General features: G+C 41.8%; 2 protein-coding genes across 4 annotated transcripts in view; both read left to right on the top strand.

The window, feature by feature from the left end:
* The window catches only part of Kcnj10 (potassium inwardly rectifying channel subfamily J member 10), a 32,607-nt gene extending 22,662 nt beyond the window's left edge, over nt 1-9,945 (top strand). For all 3 annotated transcript variants that reach the window (XM_046429063.2, XM_046429064.2, XM_046429065.2), the window contains one exon: nt 5,738-9,945. In XM_046429063.2, the coding sequence (XP_046285019.1) occupies nt 5,738-6,877 (1,140 nt within the window). In that variant the 3' untranslated portion in view covers nt 6,878-9,945. The remainder of the gene's footprint in view (nt 1-5,737) is intronic.
* Nucleotides 9,946-16,291: 6,346 nt separating this feature from the next.
* Pigm (phosphatidylinositol glycan anchor biosynthesis class M) lies at nt 16,292-18,362 on the top strand. The gene has a single exon (XM_046428969.1). The coding sequence runs from the start codon at nt 16,445-16,447 to the stop codon at nt 17,714-17,716; it is 1,272 nt and encodes a 423-aa protein (XP_046284925.1). The 5' UTR covers nt 16,292-16,444; the 3' UTR covers nt 17,717-18,362.
* The last annotated feature ends 782 nt before the right edge of the window (nt 18,363-19,144 follow it).

Genomic DNA, 19,144 nt, shown 5'->3' with positions numbered 1-19,144 from the left:
CACAGGATGGAGGAGAGTATGAGATGATCCCAAGACTTTGTAGCTAGCGGAGAGGATAAGGGCATCTTTAATGATTTAGGGAATCAAAAGAGGAGAACAGATAGGAGAAGAGGATTTGTTCACTTTTGGAAATGATGCATTTAGTATTTGTCTCCCAAGTCTCTTTTCAGTCGAGTTGCTCTTGTAACAGAGAAAACAAATACTACTCTTTCCTTGGGGTCCCTTCTTCCAACCTGACAGGTTTGGGGAGAAGGTGCACAGCTTTTTCCTTCCTTTCTGCTCACTACTCCTGGGAGGGGCTTGATGCATCTTCTCTAGTCACATAATTTAGCATAGTCAACTCCAGCACTCTGCTGCAAAAGGCCACTGACCAGATGAGGGCTGGCACTGATATCTAGGGGCTTTCTTTCTCCCCCTTTTCAAAAAAGAATTTGTAAGCCTCTGCAGCATTAGTGAAGCCTGTGTAAAGTTGGGTCCCCTCCCACAGAGCCACAGCCACTAGTTATCTCCTGAGAGGTGGACTGAGGCTGCAACCCTACTCACTCTGGACAAGCCAAGACTTTTATTCATCCCTCCATTCTGCCTTTCTTAATAAACTACACTTGGTTCTGGGGAAACAGATGCAAGGCAGTCTGTGGCCTTGAATTAAGAGACCACGGAGGGTAAACAAACATTTCAAAGCACTATGGTGTTGTAAAATGGTAATATGCACAAGAGCATGCTTCGTGAACCTATGTCGGGGTGGGTTGGGAGGAAGCCCAGAGAAGATAAATCTATTTCTCTGAGGGCGGGGAAGGCTTCCAAGAGCATCACTAACACTTCAGTTGGGTTTTAAAAGGTAAGCAGATGGTCATCAGGTAGGCACAGAGCTGGGCAGTATGAAAGTAGGTTCAAAGGTAGAAAGGATCATGAGGTTCTTTATAGAACTAGAGTGTAGGCATGTGTGCAAGATTACCAAGAGTAAGGAAGACAGAGGACAAATCATTAAGGGCCTTGAATGCTGTGCTAAGAGGCATGAAGTTTACCCTGAAGCAATGGGGATGGGGAGGAGGTTTGGCCAATTTAGTTAGAAAAGTCACAAGAGCCATGTCCTAGATGGACACTGTGTCTCATACCTGTAATCCCAGCAATTTGGGAGGTTGAGGTAGGAGGATTACAGACTTGAAGCAAGCCTGGGCAACTTATTGAGATCTGTCTCAAAATAAAAAATAAAAAAGGCTGGAGATAGGGTTCAGTGCCCATGGGTTCAACCCCAGTAGTTAAATAATAATAATAATAATAATAACAACAACAACAACAACAAAAAAGAACTCAAGATCAGTCCTGCATCCAAGAAAGTCTTTGATAAATTCATTCATTCTGGAGAATAAGTGACTTCCAATTAAAATAAATGAGCTTGCAGGTAATAAAACACAGCTCTAGGGAGCTTACAGCACCGAGCAGTATGTGGAACTGGTATTTGTTGAAGGAGTATGCTGGACATTCTTGTAGGTGTGACTGGCTTTTGTATTAGGGAAAGAATCATTCCTTTAGTTCTTAGAGGAGGGAGACAGCGGATGAACCTGTTTCTGTCTCTTTCACTGCTCACAGGCTGGTCTTGTCTTGATAATGGGGTCTCTGGTATTTGACTGAGCCTGTTTGGGGGGAAATAGCACCCTCTAGAGGAAGGATGTGTAATTTGGGTGGGGCAGCGGCAGAATTTTGGCCTGCTTCCTTCCCCAGGGGCCTTGGCCAGTTTGGGGGTGGAGTGTACTGATTGTTTATCTGCTCTGACTGGGGCCACCCTGGAGAACAAAGCAGCCTGGCTGTGGGAGGTGTCACAGCAGCTGGGAGCAGCAGATCACAGCCGGAGGTGGCAGAAATAAAGGCTGGCAACAGTAGGCATAACATCTGGAGGCGGCAAACACAACAGCCGGGGGCAACAAAGAGACTAGCCAGTAGCCAAAATCTCTAGTGCCAATTAGCTGATGACCTTAACGCTGGGATCCAGGAGCTCCAGGTTCTGTCTTCTCTGTCTCAACTGTGGTCCTTGGTACAGGGTTACACAGGTACCTTCTGAGAGCATGAGATCTATAAAATGAACCTGGGGTCCACAGAAGCAGTTACTACAATTTCAAGGTTCTGAACCAGGAGACAGAAGACTTGGGTTCAGGTCCGAACTCCATCACTCATCTATTTTGAGGCAAATCTCTCTGAGCCTTAGTTTCTAATGATGTCTTTCCTAACTACTTGGTGTTGTGAGATCAAATTACATATTTTAAAGTAATAAGTAATCATAGGCTATTATTTTAAGAATGATAAACAAGCCTTTCCTTGATCCCTAAGATCTTCCAATCTCCCCAATATGCAGAATCTTCCCTCAATCCCTGAATGTCACCACAGAAAGTGCAGGGGTAGCCAGATGTGATGGTGCATATCTGTAATCCCAGGAGCATGATAAACTCAGGCTAGCTTTGGCAATTTAGTGAGACCCTACCTCAAAATTAAAAAAAAAATAAAAAGGGCTGGGGATGTAGCTCAGTAGTAAAGTGCCCCTGTTTCAGAATCAGGGAGGAGACAGGCATCCTGATCCTCCATGAGTGAAGTCAAAATTAGAGACAATCTTTCAACCCCCATCTTAAACTTTAATCTTCTACATAGGATCTCTGTAAAGTGCCAGTCCAAACTATCTTTGCATGCTGTCAGGGTCACGATACCATCCACCTTTCAAGGGACTCTTTACACATTTGGATTGTCCTGATCCTTACAGTGTCCTTTATAATATAAGATTAGAAGTTTTCTCCCTGTAGTTTGAACTCAGTGATCTGGTTGTTCCTCTTGGAGCCCAAAAAACTAGACCAAACTTACATTCACATGATAGTCCTTCAAGCCAAATAATGGCACACATCTGTTACATCCTTACCTTGTCTCTTCTCCTGATTGAATTCCCTTTTTCCTTCAACCATTTGCCATGTGATCTGGCTCTGAATCTTTTCAAATCCTGATTACTCCTTGAGACTCTATTCTGTAGACGTGGGATGAAGGGAGTAGAGTAGAACCAACTACTTTCTTATTCTAGGGACTTTAAAGTAGCTTAAGATTGTATTGCTTTTTTTTCTCTTTTGGCAAAAGGGAACTTCTGCTAGATTATTTTCTGCTAAAATATTTCTTTTTTTTTTTCATGGTACTGCTAGCCAGGTTACATTCATCTTCCTTGTCTTGAACTTGTTCAGGTAATTTTTGAACCCAAGTAAATAATCCAGTGTTAATCCTTTTTGTTACTTTGGCTCACTCATCTGGCTCCTTTGAGATCCTAATTCTGCCCAGCTCTTGTATTTGTAATCCATCCCAGCTTTATGTCATCCACATAATTGATAGCCATGGTGTTCTCTGGTTTTGAATGAAATTAGTCTTTAGAACATGAATAGGCCAAGACAAAAGATAAAGCACTCTGGTACATTAATAGAAAGCTAATTCTAGGCCATGATGGTCCACTCACCAGTACAACTAATTTTCTACTTTTAAGTCACCTAATGGGATTATCCTTCTTTCATTTATCTCTCTCTCATCCTTCAGGATAAGACATATGATAGATCTGGTGAAAAAATCTTGCTGAAGCTTAAGTACGCTTAATTGAATTTCTCTGATTTGTCAATTTAACAACCTTATCATTGAAGGAAATTAAGTTATTTTGATGCAACTTGTTTTCTGTAGACTTACACTGAGTCTTATTGATAACTTTCTTTCTCCCATCCTGCTTAGAATCTTAAAATTTTATTCAAGAATCTTGCCTAGGATCATTATCTTACCTATTTGTCTATGGTTGGCAAAGCATACCTCATTTTTCTTTTTGAAAATTAAAATCATGGACTGGGGTTGTGACTTAGCGGTTCAGCACTTGCCTAGTATGTACAAGGCCCTGGGTTCGATCCTCAGCACCATATAAAAATAAATAATATAAAGGTATTATGTCCAACTACAACTAAAAAATAAATATTAAAAAAAAGAAAATTAAAATCATGTTAACCCATCTCTAACTCTCTGGAAATTCCTCTGTTCTCCAGTATTCCTCAGAGTCTCTTATGGAGGTTTTAAAACTTCTTTTCAAGAGTTCAAGGATCAATCAAATAAGATTTACGTTGAACTCTAAAATGGAACCTATGCATAGGCATTGTGGTGGGGTTTATTATTGTTACCACCACTGAGTACTAAATAGGTACTAAATAGGGTCTTTGGGCCCTAAATGGGAATTCTCCAAACTTCAGAGTTGTAGAGTTTTTTGTTTGTTTGGTTGGTGTTGTTTTGTTTTTTGCTTCAAAGTAGCCAAAGACATTGGGCAGTAAATAGCATTTAAGTCTGGTTGAGTAGTATTCTTAGGTAAATAAAATTCCAAATGGACTGTGGACTGGTAAACGGGCATCCTAGCTGCCTCTGAACATTCACAATATTCTCATCCATTGGTGATCTCCATTTCAAGTGTTTACCTGGATGGGAATATGAATGGACCAAACTAATTTAGAATTTTCCAGGGACAGGGGAGGGGAGAAATGTGAAGAATGATAAAATGCAACAGCTCAGGCTTTTGAAATGAAGAATGATGACCCTCTATGATCTCCAGAAAGGGTCAAACTCCCTAGAGATCACTCTACTCCTTCCCAGAAGATCCGGTTCATCAAATCCAGAGTCCATGGGCTTAGTGATTGAATTTTTGTCTGATGGAAAAGTACAAGTTATTCCTTGGGCAGGGATGCCAGGGACCTTGTGAAATAAATTGTCTCCTATTTCAGATCTTTGTTTCACTTTCTATTATCAGGGAAAATAGCAATCCTGAATTTGATCCTGTGCAGACATAGCCACTAATATGCCCTTGTAACTCTCCTGCTTCACTCAGTCAAGACAATTTTGCTACCTACGTTCTGGCCTTCCTACCAATTTTTGGGGTAATGTTCCAAGGATACCAAGAAGCTTCAATATGTTATTTCTCTTCTATCACTGCTTTTTGCTCAAGTCCTGTCTGTGCTCTTCCTGAGACAACTGAGACCTAACAACTGAGACCCTAACCCAGACCTGATTTCCCCAGATGATGCAAACATATGATGATAATAATAAATGAAATGGGCTGGATACTTGAAGAGCATCTTGGAGGGCAGAAGAATGGCAGTTTCTGCTATTTCCTTACTCAGATGAGTATCTTAGTATCATAAATGGTTATTAACTTGGAACTGGGAGAGAGAATGGAGAAACTAAGGGCATATGTGTATGTTATGAGGGATTGGCCTAGAAAGATTTCCGTGGAATAGCATTTCTTGCCTTATAATAGATATTTGTGAGGATGGGTTAGGATCCTATTTCAAAATTATATACTTGCTTATAACTGGTTTTGTGATGAATGGAGATTAGTAGAGCCTTCATTAGTCTTTCCCTACTTTCAAGGAACCATGAACTTACTACTCTTTATTTTCTACCTCTTATTTAAAAATTTCAAATATCAGATTGTATTGCAATTATTTGCTTACTAAACTTGTATCTTCCTCTCTAGACTTCAAATTCTTAGAGAGCAAGGGTGATTCTATTTACACCTTTGGTCATCAGCACCTTGCACAATGGCTGCAATATACCAAGTGCTTAATAAATATTTGCTAATAAAAGAACAAATAAGTAGGGCCAAAATGAATGTTAATGCCTCATTCTTATTATGTGATATCTAGGAGTTGGCTGGATTTCTACAATAACCTTTCTGCTGTCTTGTCCCCTCCAGATGACATCAGTTGCCAAGGTGTATTACAGCCAGACCACTCAGACAGAAAGCCGGCCCCTAGTGGGCCCACCGATACGACGGCGGAGAGTCCTCACGAAAGATGGCCGCAGCAATGTGAGAATGGAACACATTGCTGACAAGCGCTTCCTCTACCTCAAGGACTTATGGACAACCTTTATCGACATGCAGTGGCGCTACAAGCTCCTGCTCTTCTCTGCAACCTTTGCAGGCACCTGGTTCCTCTTTGGTGTTGTGTGGTATCTGGTGGCTGTGGCCCATGGGGACCTGCTGGAACTGGGCCCCCCTGCCAACCACACCCCTTGTGTGGTACAGGTGCACACACTCACTGGAGCCTTCCTCTTCTCCCTTGAATCCCAGACCACTATTGGCTATGGCTTCCGCTACATCAGTGAGGAGTGCCCACTGGCCATCGTGCTTCTTATTGCCCAGCTGGTGCTTACCACCATCTTGGAAATCTTTATTACAGGTACTTTCCTGGCAAAGATTGCCCGGCCTAAGAAGCGTGCGGAGACCATCCGTTTCAGCCAGCATGCAGTTGTAGCCTCGCACAATGGGAAGCCTTGCCTTATGATCCGGGTTGCCAATATGCGTAAGAGCCTTCTCATTGGCTGCCAGGTGACAGGAAAACTGCTTCAGACTCATCAAACGAAGGAGGGTGAGAACATTCGGCTCAATCAAGTCAATGTTACTTTCCAAGTAGACACAGCCTCGGATAGTCCCTTCCTCATTCTGCCCCTTACCTTCTACCATGTGGTAGATGAGACCAGTCCCTTGAAAGATCTCCCCCTTCGCAGTGGTGAAGGTGACTTTGAGCTGGTGCTGATCCTTAGTGGTACAGTGGAGTCCACAAGTGCCACCTGCCAGGTGCGCACTTCCTACCTGCCGGAGGAGATCCTTTGGGGCTATGAATTCACACCTGCCATCTCACTGTCGGCCAGTGGCAAATACATAGCTGACTTCAGCCTTTTTGACCAGGTTGTGAAAGTGGCCTCTCCTAGTGGCCTCCGTGACAGCACTGTACGCTATGGAGATCCTGAAAAGCTCAAGTTGGAGGAGTCATTAAGGGAGCAAGCTGAGAAGGAGGGCAGTGCCCTAAGTGTGCGCATCAGCAATGTCTGAGGGCCTGTTTCCACCTTCCCAGCCCTCTGGCCTCTTTTCCTTTCTTTTGAAGCCCTGGGCAAGGGATACTACCTGGGGTCACTGGAGAGTTCCAGAAGCATCCATCCTCCATTCTCCCTTCTTTAACCCAGAGGCCTTTGGAAGTCTGAATCAACTGGAGTTCAAGTTTTCCTCCCTTTGTCTCCCCCACCTCCCCCTGCTTCTACCCCAATGCACACAACTCCCTTATGCCAGGATGGGTGAAGGAGAGGGAAGATTCGGCTGGAGTGGCTTAAAAGGCCTCAGCCATGCTTGGAGACTTACTTTAGAAGGGACATGTGGTTGGATGGATAGACTGTGCCTTCCTTCTGCCACCACAAGTGTTTGGTGACTTGAGGTTGGAGCCCTCTCCATCTCCATTTCTATGTAGCCAGTTCCTTAAGGAAAGGTTTTCTCTAATGGCCATCTTGTAGTCTGTGCTCAGAAATACAGGAACCTGAAATCAGTATATCTTGGGGATTCTACCAACCCTTGTTGAAAGCAACTAAAATTTGTCATGATGTATCTAATTTTTGTTGGTAACTTCTGGTCATAACCTGGGTCCTTGGATACTACCATTTCCCCCTTTCTATTCTCAAGTGGACATTCTCAGGATAACCAGTTCTCTCATAGCTTCTGTCCCCCAGAGAATCAGGATTAACTGGAGAAACATATAGTCATGACCAACATACTTTGCACCCATTCTGGATTCTAAATATTCAGTTTTGGAGCTGTTGTCCAAAACTTTGAACACATCCTCCAGGCAGCCCTGGGAAAATTTGTTTCCCTGTGTTCTCTGAATGGGAGGATCCTCGCCAGTATGTTCCCTCAAATAAGTCCAGTGCCCAAGCCTCATGAAAAGGTCTGAAAATGATACTTCAGATTGCACTGTACCTGGCTTCTCTTCTTCCTTTCCTATTTAGCCCAGACCCCTCTTCCTTTAACCCCAACCCTTTAGAGAAAGGAAGAGAAATGTGAGGACTTCCTTCTTTTAACACAGATGCTCAACTAAAAGTAGATCCACAGGGTATAGATTCCCCAGGAAAGTTAAGCCAACCACATGGGATGGGCAACTTCTCAGATTTCTAAACTGCTCTACAGAGCCTCTGGGTATTGGTGATGCTTTTGTTAAGGTTTGTGCAGAAGCAGAATTCTCTGGCTAGCAACCACTATTTTGTTACACCTCCTGGTATCTTTCTGAAAAATGACAGTTATTTCACCAGGCAGTACTGGGAAGGGAGGAAATTATACCTCCAGATCAAATACCCATGATCTCCTTTAGCTACTCTGAGATTTGGTATAAAATCATGAAAATCAGTATAATTTCTACTCTCCTCTACCATGGGGCCAGTTTCAGGCAAGTTAAAAAGCCTCTTTAGGAGATGATTCAGGCAATCCCTTGTTCCCTAGTGGGGAGTATGGCAAAGGTCCTGGAAGGGCATATAGATACCAGAAATTTCTGTAATGTCCCAAATCCTATGAGTGTTTTCTGGTTTCATTTATGTATGAAGGAACCCCTTCAAAGTTGTTTGGCATAGAATCCCTGTATGAATCAAGTGGCAGTTTATTTAAGATGAACTTGACCAATTGTTATAAGCTACACACTTATACCGAGTGTATACATGCTTCTCTGTGCAGAACCTTGCAGAAAATCTCACTCAGTTTCAAGGCTGGACCTATTCAACTGGCATATTCCTCTCATATTGATCTCTCCTTGAACTCAACTAACTTTATCTTGAAAATGAAGACCCTTGAGTCTCCACTTACTGTAAACCACACCATTACTCTCCAGCCCTCATATAAATAAGAACCAGAAAAACTTGAAAATCTGAAACAAAGAACAGAAGGCAAGGAGCCAGCTTCTGTGCTCTCAACATTAAACTTATCTGATTTCTTTCAACATATAAGGACAAAATGTACTGCAGTGTGTGTGTGTGTGTGTGTGTGTGTGTGTGTGTGTGTGTTCTTATCTATTTGTTCCCCATCTGGTTTCTTCTGTGCACTGCTGCTTTCCTTCTGAAGGAAGTATTCTCTTCCTGTTCCCCTGCTGTCTTATTCTAAGCCCCACTCTGGCTCTCAGATTCCTGGATAACAAGGTGCAAAGAGAACATTTTCTGATTTAATCTTTTTTGAACCTCCTCTGCTATCCCAGGCTTTGCTTTAAGTTGCACTTTAAATCATACTGTCCTATTAGTGCAATCTGGCATCTTCTCCAATAAGCCCGTTCTTCCCCAACAGTTTATCCCACCCTCAGCCCTAAATGGTTCTTTAGACTTCAGCCTGTCTCCTCTGTCCTGGAATCCTCTTTCAAGGCTTTAGGATAATCTTTGGAAGTAGCTGGGTGTGGTGAGAAATGGGCCCCATCTACATCAGCCATAGACTTGGAATGTCAGCATAATAGCCATAAATGTTAAGGGGGAGATTTCAGAAGGTGGGTAAAAAACAACTGATGAGAAAGGATACGCAGGGTGTGAAGATAAGAAAGAATGGGGCTGAAGGACTTGGTGAAATCAATGAAACCCTTGAGACTTTCTTGGGCTGGCAAACAAGGGATGGGTAGAGTCTTGGGGAATTAGGATATGATACATATGAAAGGTTTATCTAAGGAGAAAAAAAGAGATAATATATACAGAGAGATATGTATAAAGATGTATATATGCCCAAATATACAGAATGTACAGAAACTAAGTATTCAGAGAACTTAGAAAAGGGGGCAGATATTTTGCCTTGATTGTGGAGTATGACACCCAAAATTTGAACCCTGGTTTCAACATGGAAATGAGATGGTTGATGGATTTCAGATTTGGTGCTGGGAAACAGAGAGATGAAACCTTCTTTTCAGAAATAAGGAGGCATCCATTGATGGTTTTGATGAGCTCCTGCCACTGATAGGACCAGGAAGAGGGGGGATAGGAGGAAATGGGTGGGGGAGATACTCTATCCATGCGAATCTAGGAAGATCTACTACTTAAACTATGTACCCCCATCCCTAGCAGAATTCTGCTATTGTAGCACCTTTTTAAATAATGAATAAATAAATACATAACGCACACAGGCTTCTTTTCTATTTTCCTCTCTCAAAGTAAGCTTTATTTTCCCTTCTTGCACAGGGATGGGAACAACTGCAGCTCCAGTCCCCAGAATTAAGCTAAGCTGAAAACCTTTGTATCTGGGAGGGACTAAAGGGAAGCCTCAACCCTAGAATCCAAATGCCAGGACTAAAGAGCTGATGGGCCCAAGATCCTCCCAAGGCAGAGACCCAGCCCTCTATATGGCTGCAAATCGCCTAAAGAGAGTGCCATCCACGCCAGAAGCATCCTAGTCCTGGCACTTGTATGGATGGGGATATTTTGGCTTTTGAAGCTCCTGTATGAAACTGGGGGGGGGGTGGGGCTATCATCTTGCTCTAGGGGATGGTACAGTTCCATGAGAGGTTTCTGGAATCTCTACACTATGTTTCACCTCATTTACTCACCCCAGTCCCTGGACTCCGGTCAGCTAATAAGACCATCCAGGGTTTTCCCTATGAGGTCTGAGCAGAGGAAGGAAGCCAGTCATACTATTGGCACAAGCCAGGGACACTGTACCCTCCCCAAGGCTAGTACCTTGATTCTTTACCCCTCCTAGGTAACCTAGTTTATTTGAAAAATAACATACTGCTTGTGCTGCAGTGAGTTGGGCCTCCAGACTTGGTCCATGGCCACTCTACCGAAGAAAAAGTATCTAGGGATGGTTTCTCCCATTTATTGTGTTAAAGACTAAGCAAGGTTGAATTTACATAGGGAAAAAAAGATGTACGAGAGAGTTTTGGTTTATTTATGACTGTTCAAAACAAGTTACTAAATAAAATGGATAAATCTTTGGTCTTAACTCTAGCTTATTTTAGAAATCTAAACCCATACTGTTATGAAAGCCTCGAAGAGGAGGAATGAATTAGATGTGATAGAATTTCTGACCATGTAGCCAGTCCTCTTCTGTTGAATTTCTCTGATTAGTGACATCATTTCTTCCACTCCTTCTATGCACACTCCCTTATTAACTTTAGGATCCTTTAGCAAATACCTTTTAAATTTGGTTTTAAAGGAAGAGATTTAGCTGAAGATGTTGCTCAATGGTAGAATTTGTGAGGCCCTGGGTTCAAAACATACAAACAAAAAGCATAAAGGATAAGATTAAAAAAAAAAAAAGTAAGATCCAGAAATCTGAACATTGGCTCAGCTTAATCCAGGAAGTCAAGTTGCTCTGAATCCCTTCCAGCAGTGACCATGAGTCCAATTTTCCTTCCATGTTACTATGTCGACTTGTTGGCTGGTTTTCCTTATATATCCTCAAGGCTCTATAAGGCAATTCCTTAATCATCAGGCATTTCTTCCCCCAAATCTCAAAGAAATGGATTTCTCTTCTACTTATCTATCACTAGCTTGAGAAAGGCTCGGTTGTCATTATCCAGCCCTGAATTTTCTCTGATGAGAAGCAACAGAGTCTATAGTCACTGACTCTTGTTCCTTTTGGAGGGATAGAAGTGAGAAAGGAGGGACAAATTAGATTTCTTATTATCCTTAAAAAATCCACAGCATTTAGAAAACACCAGGGGATTAAGACCTATGAAATGTATAAGATATATATAAAATACAGTTCCTAAAAGTCTATAGTTCCTACAAACTTGAGGAAAGAGAAAGAAAATAATGAGTAGTATAAAACAAATATAAATAACAAGGTCAATAACAAATAGCATATGCTAATGCTAGGTATAGAATTAACATCTAAAAAGAATAAGATTTCTGTGGAAAACATTGACAGGGACAGACTCTAGGCAAGAACTGATATCAGTCTAAGAGGTCTGATTTTCCTTTTTGCTTCTCTGCCCTGATGTTACACACCAGAGGGCCCACATCAGGGGGCCCTCACCAGAGGCCAAATACTTAGGCTTCCTGATCTTGGACTTTCAGCCTCTAATACTATGAGGTAAATAGACCTCTTTCTTAAAGGAAAAAGAAAAAAGAAAAATATACCAATATGTATTTTAGCCATTTATTTCTTTAATATTAATATCAAACACTTGTTAAATAAGTGGCTAAAACATTTGAAGCACATTTAAAAGACTGTCTATGGTGAGAGGACTTCTGTAAATGTGTTCGTTCATCAGTGCTACTCAACATGTAAAGAAGCTGTGTGAACAAAATAAAGTTTAATAAAGCTAACAAGTTTTGAAGCACAAAAAAAAAAAAGAAGAAGAAGAAGTCTGGTTAGGACACATTTGACATAAGATTCAAGAAAAGTCAGCAAATACAGAGTTTCTAATGTGTGGACAGTACCATCTGACTAACAAAGAAGTATAAAACATGATTCATGCCATCAAGAGGTAGAGGGTGGGTCATGGTAGCACATGCCTGTAATCCCAATGGCTTGGGAGGCTAAGGCAGGAGGATTTCGAGTTCAAAGCCAGCCTCAGCAATTTAGCAAGACCCTAAGCAACTCAGTGAGATCCTGTCTCCAAATAAAATATTAAAAAAGGGGCCGGGGGCCGGTGGTGCAAGCCTATAATCACAGCAGCTGAGACAGCAGGATTGCAAGTTCAAAGCCAGCCTCAGCAAAAGCGAGGTGCTAAGCAACTCAGTGAGACCCTGTCTCTAAATAAAAAGGTTCAATCCCTAGTACAAAAAAAAAAAAAAGAAAAGAAAAACCAAACAGGAGATGTGCAGACCTATAGCTTTCCATCTGCTATTTCCTCTTGGGAACTCTCCATACTTCCTGCCAACTTCTGGACTTCTTCACTCTGGCAATGTCCATCTTATATCAAATGAATCTCACGAAAAGCTCCAGTACTAATGACAGCTGCCATTTTACATCACTTGTGGATTTATTCAGTCTATCTTATTCATTAGACTTTAAGTGACACATGGATGGGATTCCTGTCAAGTGTTTGTGGTCACCAGTATAGCTCAGAACCTTGCACAGTGCCTGGCATGAAAGACACTCATTAAATATAGCAAGAAGGAATGAAAGAAAAGAGGACAAAGAACTTGCCTAAAATTCACATGGCTAGTACCCAGTGGAGTTGGTATGTCTTGTTAAAAAACCATAAAAGATTAAGATAACACATTTCACAAAGCATAGCATCATTAACTGTTAAAAAATAGAAAAGACAATACACTGTTTGGGGGAGAAAGAGCCTATTTCTACTGGTTAAGGTTTAGGAAGAGTTTACAGAGGAGTAGAGGTTGTGTTTGGCACTGAAGGATCAACAGCATTTAGGTAAGTGAACTGAAATAAGTTTCTCAGCAGACAGTATAGCACGAGCAGGAGGAAAACACCAGGCATGTTTAGGAGACAGTAAATTCAGAATACAGGGCTTTATAGGTGAATAAGTTGAAAAGTAAGATAAGCCTGATAATGGAGGGATTAAATGTCAAGTTGAAGCATTTATTATTTTTCCTCTGGACAGTTGGGAGCCACTGAAGAAGTCTGAGGGAAAAAAAATCTAGTTGAAATGCTTTTATGAATGTTAATCTGGCAGTAAAATTGAGACAGGACTCCATCCCTTTTTCATTTCCACAACTATTATCTATATCTCCCACCTTTGACTTCAGTGACACGCTTTCTTTTGATTAAATGTGTTTCCATATCTGCCCAATTATGGTACCTCTTACCTTCTCTACTAAGTTAGCCACATGGGCAAAGACTGGCTGAGGCCTTTCTGTCAAACTACCTAAGCTAACCCAGCCAGAAGACCCCTAATTTAGTTAATCCTCAGACATCTCTCTCTATATTCTTCACCTTCTGGGACTCAGCCTCACTTATCTATAATTCATAGAAGAGAAGAATAAATCAAAGAAAGAGTCATAGTGACAGAGAATATCAGGATAATTCAAACAAGAGCTTAATGAGAGGAAATAGAGAAGGAAATTGGGATTGTAATCAACATTGCAAGTCAGTCACACAGTGATAAAGATATTCTGGGTCAGATAGAACTGGTTGGAGTTCCAGCTCTGCTACTAGCAGCTGTCTGTATGACTTAGGAAAATTACTTATCCTTCATAAGCCTTTATTTTCCTCATTTGTAAAGGTAGGAATATCTACCTTACATGAAAAGTATTTACACAGGGGATGGGGATGTGGCTCAAGTGGTAGTGTGCTGGCCTGGCATGCACTGGGCACTGGGTTCCATCCTCAGCACCACATAAAAATAAATAAAGATATTGTGTCCACCTAAAATAACAACAACAAAAAATAAAATTTAAAAAAATTTTTTTAAAAAGAAAAGTATTTACACAATGCCTGGTACATTGCAAAAAAGCCTTCAACAAATCCAGCTATTACAAATCATCATCATAATTATAATTATCTGAATGGTGATGTGCTGCCACTGAATATGTGGCTAATGTACTGCAAGAAAAAAATGCATAGAAGTAATTATTGATCTAAGGCATACAATTGTACCCAAGGCACATTAAAGGACACAAAGATAGCAGAATGTGAATACAGAACATAAAACATTAGCAAGGTTCATTCAAAGAGTAAATGTTAACTCTCAAATGGATGAGAGAAGTAGTCCCAAGAGCTCCATGTTCAAAACAGATGGAGTCACCTCCTTTCTTTTAACTAGACTGGAAGACTTCCTCTAGGAAGCAGGCGCCATCTGTAAAATCAAGTCAGTTGGAATTTATTAAACACTGTGTGTGCATATGTGTGTGTGTGCATATGTGTGGTACTGGGGATAGAACCCAGGGCTTCACATGGCTAGGTAAACATTGTATTGCTAAGCTACATCCCCAGCCTTTATTTTATTTTGAAACAGGATTCGGATTGAGTTGCCCAGGCTAGCCCAAATTTGTGATTGTCCTGCCTCAGCCTCCCAAGTAGCTGGTGTATACCACATCAGACCAGACTTTTCTGAACATTTACCATGTGTCTAAGACTGCAATGAATTATCCTAATATTATCTGTCACTATGACTCTATCTTTGATTTATTCTTTTCCTCTATGAATTATAGATAAGTGAGGAACTAAAATAAATTAAGGATAAGATAATGATTTCTACTCCAAAGACCCCTCTGATCTCACTGAAAGGTTTATAAATACAATCTAAAAGTATCAAATTCTGCAATGCAGACTACAATAGTGTAATATGTGACTGCAGAAGGGAAAAGGCTAATGGGCTGGAGTCCTTGGTGAGTCCTGGACATCAGGTTTGAGTTGGGTGGGTGAAGGGCAGACATTGACAAAGGTAAAAGATATTTGAAGGGGAAAAGAGAGCTGAGAGCACTCCAGGAATGCCACTCTAGTAGTCTTCTAGTAGGAGGAATATCTAAATCAATTAACTGTTACTGAAATGACTAATTTGAAGTCAGGTGCTATGTTAGATGTTGAGGTACAGAAAAAAATCGTATAATTTCTGTTCTCAAGCAAATCAGAGTCCTGATGAAATCCAGAAGGAAACAGAATTACTAAGTAACAAGACAAATGCTGTAATAATAAAATAAACAGGGAGTTTCGGAGCACTGGAATGACAGATACTGGGCAGGATTTTTATCTATAGGGCAGTGCCTTCTCTGTGAATGAATTTTTTGGCGCTTAGAGGGCCTCTGTCCCAGTCCTTCTACTCTCAGACAGATCAAAGGATTGAGAGGACTGGTATCAAAATCATTCTAAGTGATGAGGAAGTGGACTGAGGGCTAGGATACCCCTCTAGGAGTGGATAACTGAGATGAAGCATAAAGGTTTGGAGAGGGTGTTTGCCAGAGTGACTGGGGAGAAGAAGGCAACCTTGGTGGAAGGAATAGCAAACACAAAGGTACTGAGACACGAGGGTCTGACAGTTTAGAAATCTCGGAGACTTCCCGGCCTCCTTTCCTATCCCCTGCACCTAGGGTTGCTTGATGAAATATGGACTGCTTACTGAAATCGGAACTTCAGATAGACAGCTAACAATTTTTAAATATTAAGTATTCCCCCAATACTGCATGGGTCATACCCATTCAGGTCTCATTCAACTCATCCTGGCCCGCTCTATGGGCCCACAGACCCCTAATGGATACCGGAGAGCTGGGGAGGCACGGCACGAGAAACTAGCTTAGGTTTATTGTCCTTTCATTCCTACATTTTCACTCCTGGGGCTCCAGCCAGGCCTGAAGGACGAAGCTTGCGGCTGGCTTGGCGTCAGAGGCCGACCCTCTGCCGACTGGAGTTGAGCGTGAAGGAGAGCGGTCACTCACAAACATAACTCGGCTCCGGCCAGCACAGCTCTCCCGGCAAGCAGAAGTCGCGCTATCCTACGACCGGAAATCCCGCCTCCGCCGGAGGAAGAAGCGCCAGCAAGACAGCCAATCCAGAGGAAGGCTGGGGCGACGGAGAGCCCGGAGCGGGGCGGAAGACCGGAAGTAGTGCGGGGGCGGAGCTTCGCGCCGGAAGTATCCCGCTGTTGTTTCTGGTGGCGCCCTCGCTCGTGGGAGATGCGCCGGCCACCTTAGGCAAGGAATCTAAGCCAGGTTTGGAGAGATACGAACGCAGTTTGGAGCTGGGGCGCCGAGCGGCTGTCTCGGAAAGATCATGGGCTCCACTAAACCTTGGGGAGAATGGTTCCTGAACCTGAGGGTGCCGCCCGCCGGAGTGTTTGGCGTGGCCTTCCTCGCCCGGGTCGCCCTGGTTTTCTATGGGGTCTTCCAGGACCGGACCTTGCTCTTGAGGTATACGGACGTAGACTACCACGTGTTCACCGATGCCGCGCGTTTCGTCACCCAAGGGCGCTCCCCTTATCTGAGGGCGACCTATCGATACACCCCGTTGCTGGGTTGGTTCCTCACTCCCAACATCTACCTCAGCGAACTCTTTGGAAAGTTTCTCTTCATCAGCTGTGACCTCCTCACCGCTTTCCTCTTATACCGCCTTCTGCTTCTGAAGGGGCTGGGGCGCCGGCAGGCTTGTGGCTACTGTGTCTTTTGGCTTCTTAACCCCCTGCCTATGGCAGTGTCCAGCCGAGGCAATGCGGACTCCATTGTCGCCTCCCTGGTACTTATGGTCCTGTATCTAATAGAGAGAAGACTCATCGCAGGTGCTGCTGTGTTCTATGGTTTCGCGGTGCATATGAAGATGTATCCAGTGACCTATATCCTGCCCATAGTTCTCCACTTACTGCCAGAACGCAACAACGATGAAGGCCATCGTGAATCCCGGTGTTCTTTCCGCTGTCGTTTGTACGAATTCTCGAAGAGGCTGTGTAATCGGGCAGTGTTGCTCTTTGTAGCCGTAGCTGGACTCACATTTTTTGCGCTGAGCTTCGGTTTCTACTATAAATATGGTTGGGAATTTTTGGAGCATACCTACCTTTACCACCTGACTAGGCGGGATATCCGTCATAACTTTTCTCCATACTTCTACATGCTGTATTTGACTGCAGAGAGCAAGTGGAGTTTTACCTTGGGAATTGCTGCATTCTTGCCACAGTTCATCTTGCTTTCAGCAGTGTCTTTCGCCTATTACAGAGACCTTGCCTTTTGTTGTTTTCTTCATACATCCATTTTTGTGACTTTTAACAAAGTCTGCACCTCCCAGTACTTTCTTTGGTATCTCTGTCTTCTGCCCCTTGTGATGCCACTTGTGAGGATACCCTGGAAAAGAGCTGTCCTCCTCCTAATGTTATGGTTTATAGGGCAAGCCTTATGGCTGGCTCCTGCCTATGTCCTTGAGTTTCAAGGAAAGAACACCTTTCTGTTTATTTGGTTAGCTGGCTTGTTCTTCCTTCTCATCAACTGTTGTATCCTGATTCAGATTATTTCCCATTACAAAGAGGAAAACTTGAGAGAGAGAATCAAATATGACTAATGTATTTTCTATATCTTCTGCCACTTAGGTTACATTGACTTTTCTGTATGGACTAGAAGAGAGCTTTGGAAACTTTTTTTGAACATTCTAAGCGCTCTAGTGAAAGTTGCCTTGTTCCAACAGAAATTAAAACCAATGTTTGCCTTATATATAAAGAGGACTCAATAATTGAGGTCCACCCTGTAAAAAAATCTTAGGACTTTTTACTTGGGACACAATGGGAAGTAAAGGTTCCTTGTTTGAACATGCAAAGGCTAATGAAACTATCAGATGCTTAAAGTTCTTGTCATTAAGAGACATAAGGTCTAAGCCAGTATTTGTTTCAAGTGTACTGTGCCACTGTCTTAAGCTGTGTCTTATCTTCAACACCCCACTTTTTCTTTATGAAGCTTTTCTGACTGCTGTGAAAACTAAAAAGTATTCCTAAAGTGCAGGGTTTTTGTTGTTGTTGTTTTTAAGATGTGAGGCATTAAATAGTACTACAGTGCTTAGTTGGGAAAGTTTTAAAGTTTCATGTTAATTGTGGGGATTTAAAAGATAAGTAACCCAACAAATTTTGTAATCATGTTTCATGTATTTGTTTTATATCTTAGATTACTGTTTGGTTTTATACAAAAAGAATTAAATTTAAATCCATCCACCTTTAGACTTGAGTGATTACAGTTTTTAAAAAACATCCTCTTGCTTTTGATGTTTAAGCTCTTAAACACACAAACTATTAGGATATTTTAGTGTACTAAAATTACTTTAACTAATTTTAACTTTTTGATTGCTAAAAAGACTTCACCCAGATTTTAAGTTAAACAAGTGTTGGCTGTATTGTAAAAAAAAAAAAAAAAAAAAAAAAAATATATATATATATATATATATATATATATATTTATGCTGAGGATTGAACCCAGGGCTTTGTGCATGCAAGCCAAGCACTCTACCAATTGAGCTGTATCCCCAGCCCAGTTAAATTGTTAATAAGGCATTCCTCAGCTTGAAAACACCCCACTTACAAAGTGTCCTTATGCAAATGGAGAACTTTGAGGGAGACTCCTGCAGAGCCTAAGCCGCATCCCAAGAAACATCCTAGACCAGTAAGATCTGGAAAACAAGGCTTTGGAGGGCGGAGATGTCTCCCTTAACACTATTTTTGATGGAAAATGCTTTCTGAATTGTTGGAACAAGCATCCTAAATTTTTTTTTCTAAAAAAAAGCCCATCTATGTTTGGGGCTTCCTAACATTCTAAAATGTTAGGAATATGAGTATGATTTAGTGATTGTGGTTTTAAAATATATGAGTATGACTTAGTGATTGTGGTTTTAAAATCACATCTTCAATGTGGTTTAAAAGATTTTTTTTATGTCAAAAATAAAAAAAAAACCTGTAAACAAACAAAATGCTCCAGAGAAGTAGAATTTTTATGTCAATTTGGACAT

Source organism: Marmota monax, unplaced genomic scaffold (assembly GCF_021218885.2).
Source record: "Marmota monax isolate L192 unplaced genomic scaffold, Marmota_monax_Labrador192_F-V1.1 WCK01_AAM20220418_F8-fsc00145, whole genome shotgun sequence".
Classification (NCBI taxonomy): Eukaryota; Metazoa; Chordata; class Mammalia; order Rodentia; family Sciuridae; genus Marmota; species Marmota monax.
Note: the sequence above shows the minus strand (reverse complement) of the source record. Positions and strands in the feature narration are given on the sequence as shown.

Bases quoted from the DNA above. Each gene is read 5' to 3' on its own strand.
- Pigm (XM_046428969.1), top strand. From the start codon at position 16,445: ATGGGCTCCACTAAACCTTGGGGAGAATGGTTCCTGAACCTGAGGGTG.